This window comes from Folsomia candida, unplaced genomic scaffold (assembly GCF_002217175.1).
Source record: "Folsomia candida strain VU population unplaced genomic scaffold, ASM221717v1 Fcan01_Sc060, whole genome shotgun sequence".
Lineage (NCBI taxonomy): Eukaryota > Metazoa > Arthropoda > Collembola > Entomobryomorpha > Isotomidae > Folsomia > Folsomia candida.
In genome coordinates, this window is record NW_019091252.1 from 138,640 (window position 1) to 160,316 (window position 21,677).

The 21,677-nt window shown below is 39.8% G+C and overlaps 1 protein-coding gene across 1 annotated transcript in view; it reads right to left on the reverse strand.

Moving 5' to 3' along the window:
* Positions 1–21,677, reverse strand: part of LOC118433589 (PIN+ prion protein RNQ1-like) — a 29,901-nt gene extending 8,224 nt beyond the window's left edge. Inside the window, exons 1-6 of the mRNA XM_035845641.1 lie at positions 21,613–21,677; positions 15,141–15,920; positions 8,062–8,432; positions 7,389–7,658; positions 469–526; positions 17–39 (exon numbers count right to left, since the gene is read on the reverse strand). Of these exons, the coding sequence (XP_035701534.1) occupies positions 17–39; positions 469–526; positions 7,389–7,658; positions 8,062–8,432; positions 15,141–15,774 (1,356 nt within the window). The 5' untranslated portion in view covers positions 15,775–15,920; positions 21,613–21,677. The remainder of the gene's footprint in view (positions 1–16; positions 40–468; positions 527–7,388; positions 7,659–8,061; positions 8,433–15,140; positions 15,921–21,612) is intronic.

The window sequence follows — 21,677 nt, forward strand, 5'->3', positions numbered from 1 at the left end:
GTTGTCTGTCACTTACCATTATTTCGTGCATGAGAAAAGCTGAAATTAGAGGAGAATGAGTTAAAAACTTGCACTTTTTAATGCCCTTGGTACGACTTAATGCTTTAATGTAGGACTCGATGTCTCATCACCAAAAGTGTCCAAATCAGCACATTTTTAATCATTTCTTAAAAATGCTGGATGACAAATTTGTAGAGCAGGTCGTTGCCAATTAGAAAAAATGTACACTCCAGATTTGATAAGATTTTGACGGAGGAGATCTCAAGGTTAAGAACCCTTCAGAAAAATTTAATCTCATCGAAATAGGATTAAAACCTCACCGCCATTCTATTAATCAACTCACTCACTCACTACAAATTTGTCTTTCATAATTTTAAAACAAATTCTCCGAGCTAAAAAATGAGTAAAAATGTTTTCATTTTGACCATTTTGGCGAGTCATGCTTATAAAACCTTGTAAATGACCAACCTTGGCTCTCCATGTAGACTGCATCGTTATAATCGCCCTCATGAGTTCGTCCTTGCAACTGAAATGCAAAATTAGACAATGTGTCACTTAATATTTTAATTTCGCCCAAAAAAACCTGCAAGATAATATTATAAGATAATATTAATGCCGGCAAGTTTGTTTGTCCGCATAAATTCTTTGATTTTTATTGGTTTTTGCATTAAAAGTTTTTCCCTCGCTCGTACGTCCGCCGTGTAAAACTTGGTGCACTTGACTTTGCCTAGAACTACTTTCCCTGGCCAACTTTTACCTCCTTCCGCTGATGCACAGGGGGCTGTGAATGAAGGAAAGTATAAGTGTTCCCACATTTTTGCTAGATTACCTCCCACGTCGGCGGACTTTTAGATCACGTAAATTCTTGGGAAGCTAGTAATGCAATAATAAAATGGGTTTCTTTTGCCAACTTGGCCAAACTTGTCGAATCTACAAGAGAAAAGTCGAAGGCCAGGCTCGTAGCTCCTGCCGGACTATTTTTGAGGCACAGAGGAAGGAAAAGCGGAGAAAGTGGTGGTGGTGGTTTTGGAGATAGTTGAGGAGAAAGTGTCTGTACCGGTAGCTGCTTGTCGGCAGCAATAAAATCGGAGAAAGCCATAAAAAAAACCTGTAGTTACACACCGGACGAGGCAGATTCAAGGATTGCAGGCATCCACATATACCCACTGACAACGCATAATTAAGTAGATGAAATTTCTCTTTGAAACTGTATCATCACAAAAACTAAGTTAGATTCCTGCGAGGTAAGTGCAATAAAAATTATGTATATTCTACCCTCACAAGAGGGCAATGAATGATTAATAAGGGCTGATAAAATCTGTCGCGACGTGATTTTTAACCCCATGAACGTAGGTACGTGCCTACTACCACCACCCCAAGAAATAGTACACCTGAAACTGGAGGAAAACTGAATGGGAGGTAAATTGAGGGAAAGTAAGTAGTAAAGAAATGTCATTTAACCCTCGGAAACGGGACATTTGATGCAATTCACGAGCAAAGTTTTACTTTCACCAACCAACAAAAAAAACTCGAGGAGGAAGAAAAAGAATCTACCTTCCAAGAATGTAAAGGTTTCTGGAGGCTACTTTTCTAGAAATTAGCGTGATCTTTCCCAAGTCGGGTGGAACAAGTGAAAGTAAAGAGAAAGCCAGTGAGAAAAGGTTGATTGGTGAATTCGCTCTAATTCAATTCCTCTACTCTTTTTTGCCCATTTTGCCCGTGGACGGGTGGGGGACATACGATTCGGGGACATTATACAACGTAATGTTCTCCAATAAAAAAAGAGCGGCGATTATACAATCCATTTCATTCCTTAAATGGGGCGAGCATGTAGATACTCAAGGAAATCTGGTGGGAAAGTTGGAAACAATTGAAATCCATAATCACTCAAGGCGAGATAAGAACACTGCTAAAACTCTGGTAGAAACGCATATATAATCTGTACTGGTATTAATTCGGTAATAATTTCCTACCAGATTGGCACTAGTTTGTTTCTGAGTGGTAAATTTTTCATTACCACAACATTACTAAACGGTAATGCCCGTTATTACCGTGTCGGTAAAGTAAAAATATGTACTCTGGTCAGGAATGATTTAATACCAGTTTTCAAAGAGTGAAAGTACACACGTGTATAGTGTTATTTGAGACAATACAAAAATTCTATTTGTGTCAAGACGTAATCTTTCTCTCCTGATTCTTAATTAAGTAGCAGGTGTATTTATTATTGTATACATCTTCTGTGCCATACAGTAATAATATCGTCCAAATAAGGATTAATTTCTTCCCTTTGTTCTCTTCCCAAGGCCTCGTCGAAGATATGGATTTCGTTTCGTATGAATGGAAAGAATCCAATTTAATACTACTGACAATGGAGGATGTCTCCCAGCGTATGCTCCCAGATTTTGGCCAAAATAGTGTCAATCGATCGCAAGTTTAATTAATATGAAATTTACAGGAGACACATCTCCCAATGGGCACGTTTGGTGGAGATATTTGCATCCGAAGAAGAGAAAGCGCCCAGTAAATTTGGAAAGTGTAAAATTTGTCAACTTTATGGCGCATTTTCTTCTCTTTGAAGTCAAAAATTTCTACCAAACCTGACCATTGGGAGATTGCGTCATTTACAAATTTCACATGAATTAGATTTGTGATCGATTAATCCTAGGTTGGCCAAAATCTAAGACCATACGCTGAGAGACCTCCATTCTTAGCGTTTGTGCCCAAAAACAACCTTTCTTTCTCATGGACGCAGGATCAATCGTCTTGCTTAATACTACTTAAGTAAAGGTCATAAACTCTCATATTATGTATGTGTGCCACCCACGTAAAGGTTGATTGGGATGACACGTGGCTCAATTTATCCTGCGTTTACTGCGATTCGTTCATTGCCCACTTCCTTATTAAAGAAGAAGTGGAAACAAATTTGATCACCTTCCGGTCCACTTAATTCCCTATGCATACCATATTTCGCAATTTGCCTCAGCCACGCCATACGCGAAATAGAAAACAAACTAATTCCGAAACCAGAATTGAATTATAGGAAGTTATTCTTAATTTGGCTGTAATTTTGTATTATTATCAGAATGTACAATGTCCCGTTATATGTAATCAATTTTTACCCTACAATTTTCTAACCATTTTTTTACATACTTATTAATTTAATTTGCATACTTCGATTTTGAGGGTACCTGAAGGACGACACGCGCCACATTTTTTGTTTGCAGATTAATGCTGCGGAATTACTTAACCTTGTCAGCAAAGAAATCTGACTTGATGGAAACATGACAAAATTGTTTATTCCGTGTAAATTGTCAAGTCGCAGATCACTTTCTGCGACGAAATAATGTATACAAGTTTTTCCAAGCATAAAAAAACAAGCCTTTTTAGTTTACATCCTGTCATCCGGTTTTTCACGTCATCATGTCGCTCTTTGATCATTCACATTTCTGATTTTGATATATTTACGGTTACAATCTCATGCTAAATTCAAACAGCTTTTCTGCTCGTGTGCGTCTAACAAAGTTAGCAGAGAAAAGCCAAGTGTGCACAATAAGCTAAACACAAAGAGGGCATGTTTGATGTTGTCACAAACACATTGTTCCGGCCAAATGTCGTACATATTTCACAGAATTTTCATCCTGCTAGGTGGATACGACGACTTTGTGATGTTTCTCTCTGGCTGTGAGTGAAAGTGAGCGTTGAGTTTGGAAAGAAAACCTGAAATGAAAGGAAATCCAGATGTTGTCCTTGATTTCATAATTTAGTGCTGCGTTGAACGAGCCAGACGAGTGTTTTGGTTTCCGGATTGAGATTATTAAATTACGTACAGGCTCGCAAGTTCCACTGGTTCAATAAATTCTGTCATGATTGTACAATGAAATGACCAATGGCAAAGGTTTGCACGTAGTCAGTCGTGCAGTCTACCCGACCAAGGTTAAAAGGTATCGTCCTTTTAAAGTGGAGAGTGCATGATAAATTATGTAACGAAATTTTCATCGTTGTGGCCATTAACGATTTGCTACCGGTTGATAATACCTAATTTTCCATGAGACTCAAACTTGATAATACGCTGGAATAAATGGCACACAACAGGATGATAAATATGAGTTTTGAGATAATTATCAGAGGGCAGATATGCATTTATTTTCTAGTTTTTCATTTGATGATGACCAATGGTCAAACTTTGTGGGTGGATTCCCCTATATATTTTTTGTTTTAAATACATACATTAAAAAATATATTTCAACGATGTACTACGAATTTTTTTTGCTCAAAGAAATTGGACCACAAAAATCCAGAGCATTCGATTAAAAAATACAAATTTTACGAAAATTATTATTTTAATGCTTCTTTCGCACATATATTATAGATATTTTGACGCGGTTTCGAAAACATTAAATATACGTGTATATATTTCAGCTATTCATCGTAAATACATATCCGCTTTTTGATAATCATGAAAACCATAAACCGTTCGGTATACCAAATCGTAACCTACATCGGAGACAAATTTGTTACTGCGTTGTTTACTTCTTATTAGAGTGCATGAAATGGAATACTAGAACATCTAGTTTTTTTTGTTAGAGAGAAAAATTGAAAAGAAAGAATTGTGAGTCCGACCCCCACCGCGAGGCTCGTTTAGTTTAGCCTAGATTTCACATGGACACAAAGAATTTGTGAATTCATCGCCTGTCGCTTTCCCCCCTCTGCCGGACCACCCACTCACTCCTCACTTATTTCGGCATTGACACCAATCTACTTTGATAATAATGGAAGAGAGTGGAAATTGAATAGCGCTGGAAAAGGAGATGGATCAGACCGAATGAGATTGGAATTGTGTGAAAATGCCAAAAACTGAAGCAACTTCCTGTTTCACGTGCTACAGAGAAGCGAGGTGAAAGCGTGTCACGGGTGGTAAGCAAAAAAAAAATGCAGAGACGTGTGGGTGGATGGGACGGGAAGGATATTTGATGTGCTATTCTCTCGCTAAAAAAGTGTCACAACCGGATATTCTTTGTCAACAAAAATTGCATTTGATATCAAAAAACATCCTGCTTTCTACAGGTTTAAGAAGATACCATTTCACTTTCGTTTACATGAAATCGACCAGCTTTAAACCGAATTTGACACCAGTTTATTCAATACTCTTCTAAAAATATAAAAGTCACATGACACGACACGATTGATATTTATATAATTGGATTACACGCAAGTTTCTGTGTCAAAACTGGGGGAAAGTTTGCTTTCATTTCAAATTCTATCTACATGACAAGAAATAAATAAATAAAAAATTACAAAAAACTATTGCAATAAATTTAGGAAAAATTTGTTATTCTTGGAAAAGACGAATTATTGTCATGTTTTTGATACTGGGGGTCAAGTTTGGAAGTGACATGCAAATTTGCCATAAAGTTCACCATACACGAATAGGTGCACAATTTTTGGAAATGGGTACGTGATAGACTTACACAAATTCAATAAATTAACAAATTGACGTCATTCGCATTCTCATTAATACACAGTTACTCTTGTTACACGAGAAATAAGTATGTGACACCCAGCCTCATAGCGCCAACCCTGGTGGTCCGACGTAGACAAATGTATGTGATTCGCATCAAGATTCGCACCCACTTGGGTGACGTGACATCATTATTTATGAATGGGACGAATCAAGAAGGTGGAAATTCTGTGGTTCCACTTTCACTCACACCTCTCCACTAAAGTCAATCTATTTCTTGGCATGAAAAGCAATATTATGTAGGATAAATAAGGACGCGAGGCTTTGTCGAACTTTCTCCGCTCGCTCCTTCAATTAGTGGTGGGTTACTCAACACCACCGCCGCTGTGAACTGTGAATGAATGACTGAACAAACATAATTGTGGTGCAGACTTTCACTCCCTTCTTCTCAGAAGTGTGAATGCAATTGAATGGAAATCACGTCCAGGGTGTGTGTCATTAGTGTGAAAGAGAGGGCTGTGTGGTCACGTCAAATTATACGTCAAGTTATTTCCTGTGTCAAAACCAAATAAATGTCACATGCATTACACGAGAGAAAGATGAGTTCGCAGACCTATAGACTCAAACTGCCAGCCAGGGGTGGGCAAAATACTGGGTCAAAATGCAGTGGTTTGAGGTCTGTTATTCCCAGCGTTTGGATTTCCAGGACTGTTTCACCCATAAAAAGACGAAAATCAACTTGGAGAAGACAGCAGTCAGTCAAAAATACAGTTTTTTTTAAAGAAATTAACTTTGTATCGCTGTCAAAATATATTGGTCTCACATTTTTTTATGAATAAAAAATTTTGAAGCGATAAAAAGTTAATTTATTAAAAAAACAACTGTATTTTCGACTGACTTCTGTTTTCTCCACGTAGATTTTTGTGTTTTCTGGGAAGAACGGAGTTCAAAATACTATATTTTGCCAATGTATTTTGCCCACCTCTGTAAACTGAACCAAATGGAGGACCGATGAGAAGCGATATTATTTATAATATTCATTAACTTGCACCATCATCATCATCCTCATCCTATATCCTCGCTTGGGCGATAAATTAGGATCCCAGCCTTGTAAAATTTTTCGTAAATATCCCCGAAATTTGAGCCCTGTTGGCAAAATATGTTCACAAACTTTTCTCTTGTAATGCTGATGCGTAACGATAATTGATTAATCCTCCCACGAAATGAAAAATTCAGCAGTTTTTCATTCCCAGTATCTTTTCTATTCAGTGTGGATGCTCACTTCTGGCTGTTCTGACATGGATATGAATCCTGCAGCAAGTTCTCATAAAATTCAATCAGGTTCCTTCATGTCCGCCTACACGTGCACGTTCAAAAGTTTTCTATAAATATATCCAGATTATCATTCCGACGGAGACTTGGTGGCAACAGTGGCTCACAACTTGTGTCGGAGTTACAAGTTACCAGACGGGAACTAAGTAAAGGACCTGACTTCATTTACTTATTCAAAGCCAGAGATTCAACCCGTGCTTAAAAAACAGCCGTCATACATCATCCAAACCTTTCGGATCACGGGGAAAATCTTTAAGATTTATTTATTGGATTTCTCTCGACGTCGCCTCCTTGGAAAAACTTCATTCATAAGTCTGACACAAATATTGAGAAGACTTTTACAAGTCTGGGTGGATTTATGGGCGAGAGTGGAGGAGCGATGTAAGTAAGCGGGTGATCTGCACGGATATGATCCCGAAACGGGAGAAAGTTTGCGTCATATTTTATTTGTGTCGAGATTTGCATACCATATCGCAACACCCCCGCGTGAAATGTGTAACGTGGAAATATGATGTATTTCGAGTGTTAAAAATGTTTCACACTGGGAAAACTTTTGCGCTAGAATGGATGTATATGGTAAATATGCGTGTTTTTTTACCTGACACTTGTGACACCCACAAGAGTTGTCGATATTTGGGAAGATTGGTGTCGAAGCGACGCTTCTGATGCCCTGATTGCCCGTCGGAGTGGAGCTGAGGGAGTGGCTGCCGGACGAATGGGTGTGGCCGTGCCCACCCATCGTGGCGTACCGATTGTTCCCCACCAGTCCAGATGACGATGATCCCTTAACTCCTGGGCGGCCCAGGGCTTGGGGATGCTTTATCCCTCCAGATGCAATCGCCTGATGATACGGGGGAGGATCCCGAGCCTAAATGAGTATCATTTTAGCTACTTACTGCACTGTTTGTACACGTATTTATAAACTTACAATGGAGGTCTCTCAACATAGACTCTCAGATTTTGGCCAAATTAGTTGCATTCGATAACAAATTTAATTCATATGAAATTTGCTAAAAACGCAATCTCGCAATTCTCAAGTTTGGTAGAGAAGTTTGAAAAGGAGAAAACGTGACAAAAATTTGACAAATTTTACACTAGCCTTTACTTATCCCAATTTTCTCCTCTTCGGATGCAAATATCTCTACCAAGTTTGACCATTGCAGGATTGCGTCTTTAGCAAGTTTCATATGAATTAAATTTGTGATAAATTGACACTAATTTGATCAAATCTGATAGCATACGCAAATCTTAGTAACGCCATATGTACATACCTCATTTCCACCCGTAGTGTACGAAGCCGTTGCCGTCGTATAAGATGGTGGCGGAGACGGATATCCCGAGTCAAGATTAGACTTGACGCCAATAATCCCACCGGGCACGCCCACAATGGGGATTGGTCTTCGGACCCCGGGTGCATTGCTGGGTGGCGGCTGCTGAGTCACGTTGACCGGTCCACTCATCCCATTGTTTGTCCCTCCCGGGTTCAGAGGAGACCCTGCCGCTGACGAGGGTAGCGACGTGTTATCCAATTGCCGAAGAGCTGGGGAACGATAACTTCTGATTTCTTCGCCTCCTTGGCTGCTGTTGGAAACGGAGGATCGTCCCATCGTATTCGGGTTGGCGAGAAAGGATGCCAGCTCACCTGGGGAAAAAGAGTTCACTTTCCTTGTTAATTTTACACTCAAACGAGAAGAAGAGCTAAGTGAAAGGACTGAGAATGATTATGGCCCATCACGACTTGAAGTTTTAGACAGACTGATCTCTCTCCGGATGGAGAAATAATTAAAAAGAAGGATGTCCGCATTCCCATGAGGGCGATACGACGACCTTCCTTCCCTCACTCTTTCCTACCACTATGCATGCATACTTTCTCCACTGTGAGACGTATTCCATTTTATTTTTCCATCTCCAAACAAGAATTACAATTTCTTAGAATTTCTCTCCTTCTTGTTAATAGATGGTAAAGAATTTGAATTAATCAGTAACTTTGTCTGGAGAAAATGTTTCTCAAAAAGTGAAATCATTTAAATGTCTCATGCATTTTTAAACGAAACGAGTTTGCCCATCCAATCCAACCCGCAGTGTTTTATTTTACTTAAAAATTTTCCATAACACAAAACTATCGCCCAAAGTTGCTCAACTAAGGAACGAAACTCGAAAAGTGTTCCTTAACTCGATGTCAAAATTCCTCCAACCTCACGTCAAAATAGTACGAGTGCCATCAAGAAGTCCGTCCATCTGCTGCTGGATGGATACGTGCTACACAAACGGTTAGGTATTGGATCCATTCTCGGAACAAGTTCTCCTTTGGAGAAAGGATTCTAAATAATGTAAACTATAAACCCGGGAGAATACTTGTTCCTGGGTAGATGTTCATATTAAATTTCACTCTGCAGGATACCGTCGTTGTACGTAGTAAATACGTACACGGTGCTAAAGTAAAGTTTGTATAGTCGTCCAAGTCCAATTAGTGAAAGTTCAAGTGCTCCCTTTGTCCGGATAAATTCACTCTTTGCTCATCATCATGTCTCCTCTGCCCCCATGCGAAAAGTCCGATTTCGATTCAAGTTCAGTCTTTGTGAGAGGATGACAAGAGACTAATTGTAAGTCGAGACTTTGTTCGTTCGTGTCATTTTCACACTTTCATAACCCACAGTTGTATGTACATGGTAATCCACTCTTACGACATGTTACGTGTGTCGTAATAAAAATGCATCGTAGATAAGTACGTAATCCGATTCGTGTCATGTATCCGTACGTATTTACATGAGAAGCCCAGCCATTTAGATGCATATAGGACACACACTCGAAAACTTTAGTTCTCTCTTGTTGTTATTCCTTTTTTCCAAATTTATGAAATGAGCAACGTGTCAAGCTCAAGGTTATCGGAGGGGATAAAGAGGGCAAGATTTACTCTGCCTAACTTACGACATGCCCATCCCCGGTTATTTTATTGTTATGGAATAGACTCCCCACTTTCCTGGGAAGAAGCAAACAGAGAAAAAAGTGGTGAAAATGGGGAGAAAGTTTGTTCTCGTGTGTGAGATCTTCTCCATTCAGGCCGAATGCCTCTCTCTCTGTGTACATACTTCCATACTTCCATCCATACGTGTGTACATACGTTGTACACAGTGAGCACTACTACAGTGTGAACAGTTGGGATTGGGCGATAGATCTTGTGTAATGTGAAAAAAAAGTGGGTGTTTGTCCAAGGAAATTGCTCCGCAACGAATTACACTATATTACAAGGACCCATTCTTCTTCTGAGGAGGATGCAAAGGGCTCGTTACTGCAGAATGATTCAAGAAACGTGGTCCTTTTCTTGTCCAACTTTCTCCTCGTGATTGCCTCACCCCCTCCTTCGCCTCCCTCACACATAATAAAACATCCAATAACCCGTCCACCACCGACCAACCAACCCACCCACCAGGCTCAGCTAACAAGGGAACCTTAAGTACTGTCACCTCTCGATTTCCTTCGGAATAGCCTTAATCGACAGATAATTTAGTGAAACAAAAACTTTGTCATAGAACATGCGGTGCAAAATCGCGTTTTCGCGAAATATTTGGCGAGAGCTGCACCAAAACCTGCCATTTGCCCAATGCTTTTAACATAGCCACCAGCCTTTCGAATGATGAAATGAACTTTATAGAATCTCAATAAATTATATTTGTACCTGTCCGCGTAATTTCAACCCGATCACGAATATGCAAAAAATGATGCAAAGATTCGCAAATTTTTTGCACATTGCAAAAATGCAAATATCCGCAAATTTGAATTTCTTCGTTTTTTTAAATTCAACAAATTTATCAGTTTAACTGATATAAAGTATACTTTTCTGATTGCCAAAAAATTACAAAAATTTGCAAAAAATTGAAGTTTACAATTTTTAAATTCTGCTTTTTATAGAAACTTAAGAATTATCATATATGCTGGTATGAGCGAATAAAAAAAGCTAATTTGTTGAACAATTAAAACATGCTAACATTGCAAAAAATTCTACATATTGAACTATAAAATTGCACCAAGTTTTTGCAACTTGTAAAAATAAATACCACAAATAATTACGAAAACCACGTAAAAATAGATTATTTAATTTATTTTCATGAAAAATTGCGAAGTTCAATTTTTTGAAAATGTGTGCAAATTTTTTGCAATGACAAAAGTATATTTTATATCAGTTAAACTGATCAATTTGTTGAATTAAAAAAACGAAGAAATTCAAATTTGCGGATATTTTTATATTTTCGCAATTTGCAAAAAATTTGCGAATCTTTGCATCATTTTTTGCATATTCGTGATCTGGCTGAAATTACGCGGACGGGTACAAATATAATTTATTGAGATTCTATAAAGTTCATTTCATCATTCGAAAGGCTGGTGGCTATGTTAAAAGCATTGGGCAAATGGCAGGTTTTGGTGCAGCTCTCGCCAAATATTTCGCGAAAACGCGATTTTGCACCGCATGTTCTATGACAAAGTTTTTGTTTCACTAAATTATCTGTCGATTAAGGCTATTCCGAAGGAAATCGAGAGGTGACAGTACTTAAGGTTCCCTTGTAAGCCAGACAGAGGCCCAAGTAAAGTGGCAACTTCTCACTCTCTTCAATTCTTTACCTCCTCGTCCTCCTTCTTCTTCAAACTCGACGAGGACGGTCCTTAGACACACGACTTTTACGTGGATACACAAGTAGCAAACTTTACGTATGAAAGGAAAGACTTGAGAATCGATTCGGCCGAGCTGAATTTGGGTTAAACCAAACATCTCGAACAAGAAGAAGAAGGAAATATATGTACAAGAAGAGGACGAGTAAAGGAATAAAGCAGCACTACTCCTTTTTTGCGGGTGGATCCGGTCTTTTTAGTCAAAATTAAGAGAAAAAAGAATGTTGTAATAAGAAAAATAGAAAAATCTATATAGTTTCCCTTTCATGAAGGGAGAGGATAAACGGGATAAAGGAAGATGTTGATTTTGCAAGACTACACTGATGAATAGACGCCATTCCCCCTATCTTATGCTCAGATCAGGACGTGTAATGATGACGAGAGACTGGCTGCTGCTGCTGCTGGCTGAGCTCTTTTAACAGCAGTAGGAACCAAGGTTGTAAAAAGTTATGAAACGAGGGGAGCATAGTGAGTGAGAAATGTGGAATTGCATAATTTGACAAAGATTAAACAATGCACGGAGATGGGGAAAGTGATCCAAGGACATGTCGTATTTTATCCCCGAGGCTTTGTATGAAACCACAGATTTAGAATCCATTATGTCACGCTGCTCTGCATGCATATGTATCGGTTGCTTGCAAATAATTGTGTGTGCATCTCTACCATAAATAGATACGTAATTATCATAGATAACGATCCCAAACCTATTCAGGACTGAATAGATTTGAAGAGATCGTTATCTGTGTCGAACTTGGCAAATCTTTTGAGTGAAACCAAATCCTAAATCCGGCTCCTGCCAGCTCAAAAAGTGGGACAACAATGTCAAATACCAAAATTAGACCCAAATCATCACCGCTTTTTCAGTGGTTCGGGTATCTCCTGTGGACCTATTATGATCTCTACGTGTAAAACTGACTGACTCACGAAAGTGGCATGCCCCACTAGATTTTTTTTACTAAACTGAACCTGCCCAAAATACATTCGCTCCCCTATCCACCCACCATCGCCGATACAATTCCTGTAATTATACTGAAATGATGAGATGATCATTATTCTCGAGATAATGGAATTGAGTCGCTTTCTCTTTTTCGCCATTTACTTCACCCGATATCCGAAACCGCTCAGGATCCAATTTCTAGTAAATAGGTCTTCTCCTCTCTTTTTTTTTTGGCTGGTTCCTTTCTCGCCGTTGTGGGTTCTTCTTCTTGTTGGAGGGAGAAAAAGTGAGTGCAAGTCAAGTCACGATTTAGTCTGGGTCCCTCTCTCCCACTCTCTTTATTTGCTGTTTCTATCGAATTTTGAAATCGATATCCTCATCATCAAGAAGTCAAGAGATTCCGTCCTGCCATGGTGCCTGGCTGGTCGGCTGGTGGGAAACCCCAGTCAGCAAGTGGGAGAAAGCAGTCGGGTCGCTCTGTCTTGTCAGCCTCGAGCTGCTCGCTTGATGGAAATCCTTTTTCTTGGATTACGATACGATTAAAGTCCAAATGTTGCACAAGAGGAGGAACCTTGCCAAAAATCACGCTGCCTGCTCATTCCTCCGTCACTATTTATGCCGGGCATGTCCTCGCCAGGGAGGAGGAAATTTCCAGGAAAATGTAGCCACCAAGAAAATTATAGAGTCAAGTGTTGATCCTCATTGGAAATCGCTATATTGCGATTTAACGTAGAGATGCGTAGTCTTAGAAAACTGGTATTAAATCAGTACTGACTGGAGGATATGTCTCTACCGACACTGGTAATAATGGGCATTATTAGATATTTAGGAATTTTGTGTTATAATTAAAAATTTACCACTCGGAAAGAAACTACTACCAATCCGGCAAATAGTTATTACCAAATCAGTACCAGTACCGGGACTCTACCACATTTTTAACAGTGCAGATTATCAATGCTACGCAAAAGGGCAAAACTTTCAAAATTTAATGACCATGATAAAATTCAGACGCAGGTTCGATGACAGTTAATTCATTTATAAAGTGAATCCTTGAGAAATTCGTGGAAAAATGAATTGCAATTTCACCCGTGAATGAATCCAAATGAATATTTTCTATTCCGCGGACACACTCCGAATGAATCCAATCACCAAGTTTTCCTTCAATCAAAAAGAGGTTTCTCCTTAATGATGTTTCCCTCTCATTTTTCATCTGTCAAGCCAGATATTCAGATATTTCCTCGACAAAGGTGGCACGTGTGGATTCATGGTTCGTGTAAAAAATGGAGAAGTAATCCACGTTCCTTCGTCCTTCCAAATCAAAGGTATCAATCAAACCGTGAGTCAGTCGGTCGTCGGAGAAAGGAGGAAATGGAGAGAAAGTGGTGGTGAAGCAGACCTTCAGGCCCTATATACGCGCCTATAGCCAACCAACCAACAACTAACCAACCAAACCACCAAGAAAGGAAAGTTTACAAAGGAGAAAGTAAGGGCAAGGGCATTCGGTTAAGGTTGAATTCCGCCAGATTGCTTTCACAAGGAGTTTCTTCAGCTAGAAATGAATGCAACCCAATAACCTTCTTCTCTTGGAGGAGGGGAGAAATTTAAACTTTGAACTTTTAAAACTGCATCCGCTTCAAATTTTTAACTTAAATTTGATATTTTTTACAATTTCAGTATTTATCTGACTCTATTCTACCCAATATTTTGTCTAAATTTCATTTAGATTAGGCGTAAATTCTAACTGGTGCAAATTCCATCATTCATAAAATGAAGTGGAACTATGCAGGGCCAAGTTCTTCTGCGTCCGAATGAATAGGAATCTAATGACCATTTTCAGAAATGATTTGATTCCAATTGGAATGCAGACACGGCCGAAATTCTTTTCAAATTGGTGATGTCTCCCGTTCGCTGCGGTCGTCCTGCACAAAGTCCTAAAACCAACCATCCTCCAACCAAAGGATTTACGCATTGGGATGGAAGACAAAAGGTTGAATGCTCAAATGCATTGTCCTCTCTCTCTCTCCCTCACTGGTTATTGTTGTCTTTGTCGAGGTCGGTCGATCCGACTGAAGAGTGAACAGTGAGAACCCCAGTTGGAAAATGATTCCAGGAATTTTGGCTTAAATTCCAATCCCGACAGACGAGAGAGAGAGAGATAAAAGTCCATCTCTCGTGATACGTAGTACGTAACAATCAGTTCCTTCAGCTGCACGCGTACCAGTACCATCTGCTTTTCAACAGTGGTGCGGGTGCGGGTTGTGGTGGAATAAGTTTGTTTCATAAATTGGCCCTTCTCAGAATCAGGAATGAGTCAGAAGGCTCGCAACACGATCAGGTAAATTGGGAGGATTGAACATTCGTCGTCGCGGTGGTTGGGGAAAGTTTGCCCTAAAACTGAATGAGTGTGTAAGTGGCACTTTCACCGAGATGCAAGCTCCCATGGGTTCAATGCTCAGCTTTCACTTGAACGACTCCATAACTCTCAACTCATAATGGCGCATTATATCTCGATGCTTTACGACATTAGCTTACTCTACACACCATCAAATCACCAGGCCTCCTCCGCCACGAGAGGATAAGTAATTTGCACTTTGGGAGTGAAAGTGAAATGAGTCACATAAAAATCAAATGACTGGAAACGTATTCAAGTTCAAGGCTGATTTAAAAGGCGTACTTTTTGTTCGTGGGATCTCATTTATCTCATTTCTTTCAACAAATTGTACCAATAAAAAAATTAGTGCTGCTTACCAGAACCACTCCCACTTCCGGACTGCTGGTGCTGCAACTGGACTCGCATCCCGTCAAATCGTTCCGCGCTTCTCGCCCGGCGAGGGGCGAGCATGTAGCGGCGATGCGCATTCATGTTGATTTCTGCCTCATCCAGACTTCCCGACGCTCCAGAGGTCGCACCCACGCGGGAAATTGCGCTCTTATTTCCATGCTGAACAACGCCATGTTTCGAAAGCTGCTGTTGTTGCAGTAATTGTTGCTGTTTCTGATGCAATTGTTGCTGCTGGAGTAACTGCTGTTGCGCAATTCTCCCAGAAATCTGAAGGTTTTGCAGATTTTGGAGAGCTTGTAAATTCTGAAGATTTTGCAGTGCTTGCAACTGCTTCGCGTCAAATTCAATGTTTGCATGTTGCAGATTGCGCGTTCCTCCGCCAGCCCGACTCGTGGAAGAAGACGACGATGTGATCGAAGGTGCAGCTGAGATCATGTCGAAGGAGCGTTGATGTGGTTGTTGATGGCTTCGAGAGCTGCCATAGCTGATTGACTGCTGGTGCTGCGGGTGACCTTGACCCTGACCTTGACCTGGGGGACAGGGCTGGCTGTGTCCTCCCTTTCGAAAGAAATGTTTCTTGTTTTCTTTGGAACATTCCATCCTTTTTTTGAGAGAGAGCGAGAGGATCGAGGAGAAATAAATTGGATGGGTTGGATTTGATTTAATTTGATTTAGATTCAATTTTTACAAAGAGATTTTTCCCTCAGTTGTGAAGATTATTGGGTTGAAATCCAATCTTCATTGTGCTGTGGGGAAGCAGAGCAAGAAAAGAAATGAGAAATCGCGAAGGAAATAATGCCATCGAACTAATGAAGCCGTATTTGTTACTGTAATGAAAAGTTACGAATTTCCAATGATATTGGATCGCAATCCGCTCCTCTTGTGCATGCAAGTCTCGAAAAGCTTATTACATTATACGTAATAGGACAAAGACGGGCTACGTTGCTTTCTGAAGGATACTTTGAACTGCTCGAGAGCAGAGGATTTTGCAAGTCTTTCGCGAAACATACAAGTTCACAAATTAAGTTTTAGCAAAAAGGAGTCTCTCTACAAAAGGAGAAATAATAATGATAATAATAAGTTGATGATCCGATTGTGGGATTTATTTCGCAAATATAATTTCCATCGACTAACAAGGGAGGTCTCGCAGCGTATGCTCTCAGATTTTGGCCAAACTAGTATAACCGCAAATTTATTTAATATGCAATTTGCAAAAGACACGAGCTCCCAATCGAAGATTTCGAGACATATATTTGCATCCAAAGAGGAGAAAACACACAGTAAGTTAGGATAATTAAAATTTGTCAACTATTTGACGCATTTTCTCCTCTTCAGATGCAAATATCTTCGTCAAACCTGAGCATTGGCAGATAATGTCTTCTGCAAATTGCATATAAATTAAATTTGAGATCGATTGACACTATTTTGCTCAAAATCGGAGAGCATGCGCTCGGAGACCTCCATTATCAGTAATGAAAGGGTTGAGAAACTATAATCCTAGTCAAGAATTGTAATGAAATAGATTTATTTCATTTCACTGAAATACCTTGTTTATGTAATGATGCAAAATAATGCAAAATAAAGGTAAAAAAATGTCTGACAACATTTTAACGAATTTAAACAGAATATTTTCTCAGTACCACTTTAGATAGATCTTGTCGTTCTGGACGAATAATTCGGAAAAATATTCCATCAATCAAATCATTGTGTTCCGAGGACAATAAGGAGATTGCTCTTTTTGCTTCAAAAAATATTTAAGCACATTACTTCGACCCAGATCTATCCATCACACGCTTGACAGTTAGTCTCTCTTTCTCAGTGCTGGTTGTGGAGAAAGTTTCTAATTTCATCCAGTGGGTGGACAAAGATGAGATGTCATCTCTCCCTCGAGATCGACATGAATACGACCCGTCTTCGTACCAACAAACCCGTCACAGCAGCCATTAGCATCACGACAAAATCAAATTTCCTACACGCTCCATGCCCAAATTGATAACAAAGTCAGTTATCTGCTCTAGTCAATCCATAATGTAAGCATATGCTCTTATTAGTTTCAAATCATATTGAAATCACGTGTGCAAATTGGAAATTATATTCCCGTGACAAGATTCATCTTATCGAACATCGGAGCAGCCATCGTCAGAGGGCGGATATGTATTTACGAAAAATCGCTGAAATATTTTTGAAGGCAACATACAAACTAAAATTTTCTCAAAATTTGATTTCTAAATGTATGAATTTTTTGTGGTCGAATTTCTTTGAGCAAAACAATTATCTCACATCGTTGAAATATTTACAAAATATTTACGAGGACGCATTTCAAATAATTGTGAAAATATTTGTAAATATATTTATATGTCTTAAAACCAAGAAATCTGTAACAATATGCAAAAATATTTCGAATTTTTTGTGATCTATAGGAACACACCCACAGAGTTTAACTGTTGGACCGTCATCCAATGAAAAAGTTGAAAATAAATACATAGCCGCCCTCTGCCTATCATACAGATCTCCACACATACGAACATATTGTGCTCCCGTGATGGATGAAATATTCATGAATCTTATGTCTCAAATCGGAACGAAAGACGCCAAAATATTCGTCATTTTATCCCCTCCAAGAAACATTTTTGATTTTACACGTCAAAATCCAACACTTTTCTTTCTACTTCCACTCTCCAACTTTTCGAGTGATGAAGGGTGCCGCGATATGTCACGACATACATGACACACACAGAGACGAAGCATCAGCAGGGGTCTTGGATGTGAAATTATCTCCTCCACTAGAACACAAGGTCGTTAATGTAATATTCACCCACCACAATTTGCAAAAGTCAGCAGAAGGGAAATAAGCTTTCTCCGAATGATGGAAAGATTTCTTTTCTTTTGCTGATGCCGATATTGGTCTACTCTACGCCGACATTACTGTCAAAGTCGGTAGCCAGCCAGCCCCCTTAACGTCACCCACTGCTTGGCCTACTACACGTCAAACCAATGGTATGAATCCTTCTTTACTTTTTCCAGAGAAAGCTTAGCCCTGTCTTCTCCAGGGAGAAAGTGGCCATTGTCATAAGACGTCAATTTTTATGTGGATGACACGAGTAAATAGACAAGAGAAGAAAAGGAAAGAAAATCCTTTCAACCTTAACTTTTTTCTTCTCAAATCACCAATACTTTCTCCTCCAAAAGATGCGCCGCGATTTAAGAGAAAGTCTTTATTTCACTCAACCTCAAATGATAATGTCATCCCCATTATCAAATTACATTAAGAAAATTGTTACCCAACGAGTGTAAAACTTTCATGCACAATTCATTCTCATTTTATGCAACTTGCCCATTTTCCAGAATTTGAAATTTCTCTTTGAAATATTTATGAAACGGATTAGTAGCAGCAGGAGGAGGAGGAGGACGACATGGAAGCCTGTGTAATGATGATGTGTTTGCATAATTTCCCATTTGTGCCTATGGCCTCTCTCCTTCTCTTGACATCCTTCTCGTCTTCTTCGCTTTGTTCCACTTCACTTTCACCGCCGCCACTTTCTCCTCCCGTCTGCCCGCCTGGTGCTAGTCAATTCTCGGGCAGCCTTTTTCAACTCTCGAGATGCTCTTGAAGAGCTGGGTAAAGTGGTGCGAGGCAGAGTTCTCCAAAAGTGAGAGTGAGAGATGGAGAAAGTAGAAGTGAATGCACATTTTGGGATGTTGCAACCCACTTATTTGCCTCACGTTCATTACTTATTGTCTTGGGTTCACTAGTTTATTATTCACCCCCAGTAATTTTGAGAGGTAAGCACTCGCTCTCTCTCTCCCACTAATTTACTTTCGCAACGAGTTTGGCTCGGCGGATTGACGGCGTCAAGTGCTTTCACTCCTATCTTTCTCCCTAATATGATCTGCTCCTCGTTAGGTCGTATTATTATGTAATCATCATGCCCAGTCATGAGAGAGAGAGAGAGGAGGAACTCAAAAGAAAATGTAATAAATTAGATTAATTCTCAATTTTGGCAGTTTTTCTGGTGAAACTGCTGCGCCTCTTAACCGGAAACGAAAATGTTGTCTCTTGTCTCTTGTGAAACTGTTTATCATTTGTCACAAATATGTTTCTTTAGTGTCCTGCTGGAGGCGGTGCTAGTCTAATATTTACATTCCGCTCTGTACTGCTTTCTTCCTGTTTTGAGGCTGATTTGGATCGATGTCTGAGTTCGTTAAGGTTTGGATAATAATTGAATTGTCTTAGTTTTCGAGAGGGTTGTGCGTCGTGACCTTGTTATTTACTTTGTAATGAATTGTGACGTTCTCTGGGTCAGGGATTAAGGGAATGAAGGCTAAGATGGGAATGAATTGTAGTCAGGAGACGGTTTTAATTGGATATGCAGTAATGCGTGGTCAGCTACACGTGAGTATGTGCTAATTGGAATCTTGTGACTTTCAATTAAATTTACCTTGGGTAAAATTGCCTGTAAATCTATTATAATTTAAGTGTCATCCCAAAATCACCTACACGGGTAGCATATTCACACGCTCACTCTGATTGACTGACAAATTTGACAGATAATATGACAGATTTCGCATTTTCTTCGTACTAAATGTGTCCCTAGTTTCAAGTCGATCGGATAAGTTTAACCAGGGTTAAGCTTACATAAGCTCTGGTTCGGGGTAAAAATGCGACTTATTTGCTTAGCTCACGTGTCGTAACCTGGTGTATTTACTCCTTCCCATAACTGCAACTGTGTACATATTTATGTATGCATACCACCCTGATAATTACTGCCCATCCGCTCTGTCAAGCATGAAGAGGAGAATAAATTAATTAGTACGGGATGAAAACACATTTCATGGTCATATGCATACATACACGTCCAGATACCCACGCGCGGACGGAACTCCTGCTGCTATCACAACATTCTAAGCCCAAGATTAAGGAGTTGAGAAACAACAAAACTCTCCCTTCCGGAAACGGTTTGTTTACTTTGCAAAGTCGCCCCAAATTGAGAAAGTGGATTATGACAGGAGCCAAGCCGGGTGTCACACCATCCAACCAACCAACCAACTGGGGACCGAAGAAGAATGTGAAAAAAACTCGTACTCTCCGTCCAGTGTAGCAAGACACACGGTTTTTGTTTAGCACAAAAAGGCTACTAATTTAAATTACTTGCACCGAGAAACATGTTGCAGTCATACGGTATCAATTGACCCCACGCGAAATACCCTGAAAAAACCTTATGCCGCACAAAAATCGTGTCTTGCTATTTGGAACAGAGAGTATGCCACTGCATCTTCATCCACACGTACTCTCCGATCCATATAGCAAGGCAGATGATTTTTGTACAGCACATAGTCTTTTAAGAGGGGTCAATTGATACCGTATGGCTACATGTCTCACCGTGTAAAAAATTTAAACGACTAGCCAACTTTTTTACGCAAAAATCGTGCCTTGCTATCTGGAACGGAGAGTAGGTACACACATACGTATACCGTTCAACCATCCCATTTTACATATACCGAAGTCTCACTCCAGGAATTTCTTTATGTCACCACATCCCTCGTCTCGTCGTCCCGTGGCATAAAAAACATGCCAGGCTAACAACGTGATCTGGTAGCGGTCGCATTTCAGAGTGAAAGATCCTCTCAGCTCATTGTGTTTTGATATGCATCATCCACTTTTATTTGGCAATCTCTCTCCTCCTTTCTCGCCAGGTTCCTGGATTATTTTTTCCTGCCTCGGTCCCCCGCTGCAGTTTCAGGAAATGTGTGTCCCACCCGTAATCCCGCGACCTTTATTTCCACCACGAACTCACAAATGCAGGACAAACATTGGTGTGATTTTACAATGTGCCGTGTACATGGGCACAAACACCTTGAGTAAACATGAGACAAATTGGGTGCTTTTTACCATGCATGGAGCAGAACGATGCTTGCATAAGATGCCGAAACATGTCGTCGTATGAATTGATCACACCTTGCCAAGCTCTGCTCCCACTTTGCGAGGAATATGAGACGGGCAGGCCGTATCGCAATAATGTCTTAAACTAACCCGAACTTTCTCTTTATTACCATCTTGCCTCCTCCCGGGTGGTCCTTTTCAATCAAAAACTATTCCATTTAATAAAAGCAACAGGGAGTTCAGTTCAGTCGCAGGTTCTTCGCCATGAATTTCTCTCGATGCACAAACAGTGTCTTGAACCCGACTCGATGAATTATTGAGAGAAAAACAACTATGCACACACACACAATCTGTTTACTTACTTACATACCTCGACAGGGTGCCTTTTCAATTAATTTGCAGACTTTAACAAGTAATTTTGGGCTGATTGCTTTTGGGAATTTTTGCAAATTAAAAAATAGTTTCAAAATTCGAAAAATAAATCCTGCCTTGTATTGTCAGAAATTTATGAGAAAAAAAAGCGAGATGAATAAATTAATAGGGAATTGTTTACTTACGTTGTATCCGAAAAGTGAGCGAGGTGAAGGTGAGACTGCTGCGGCCGTGTGTTTCTCTGGCGAAG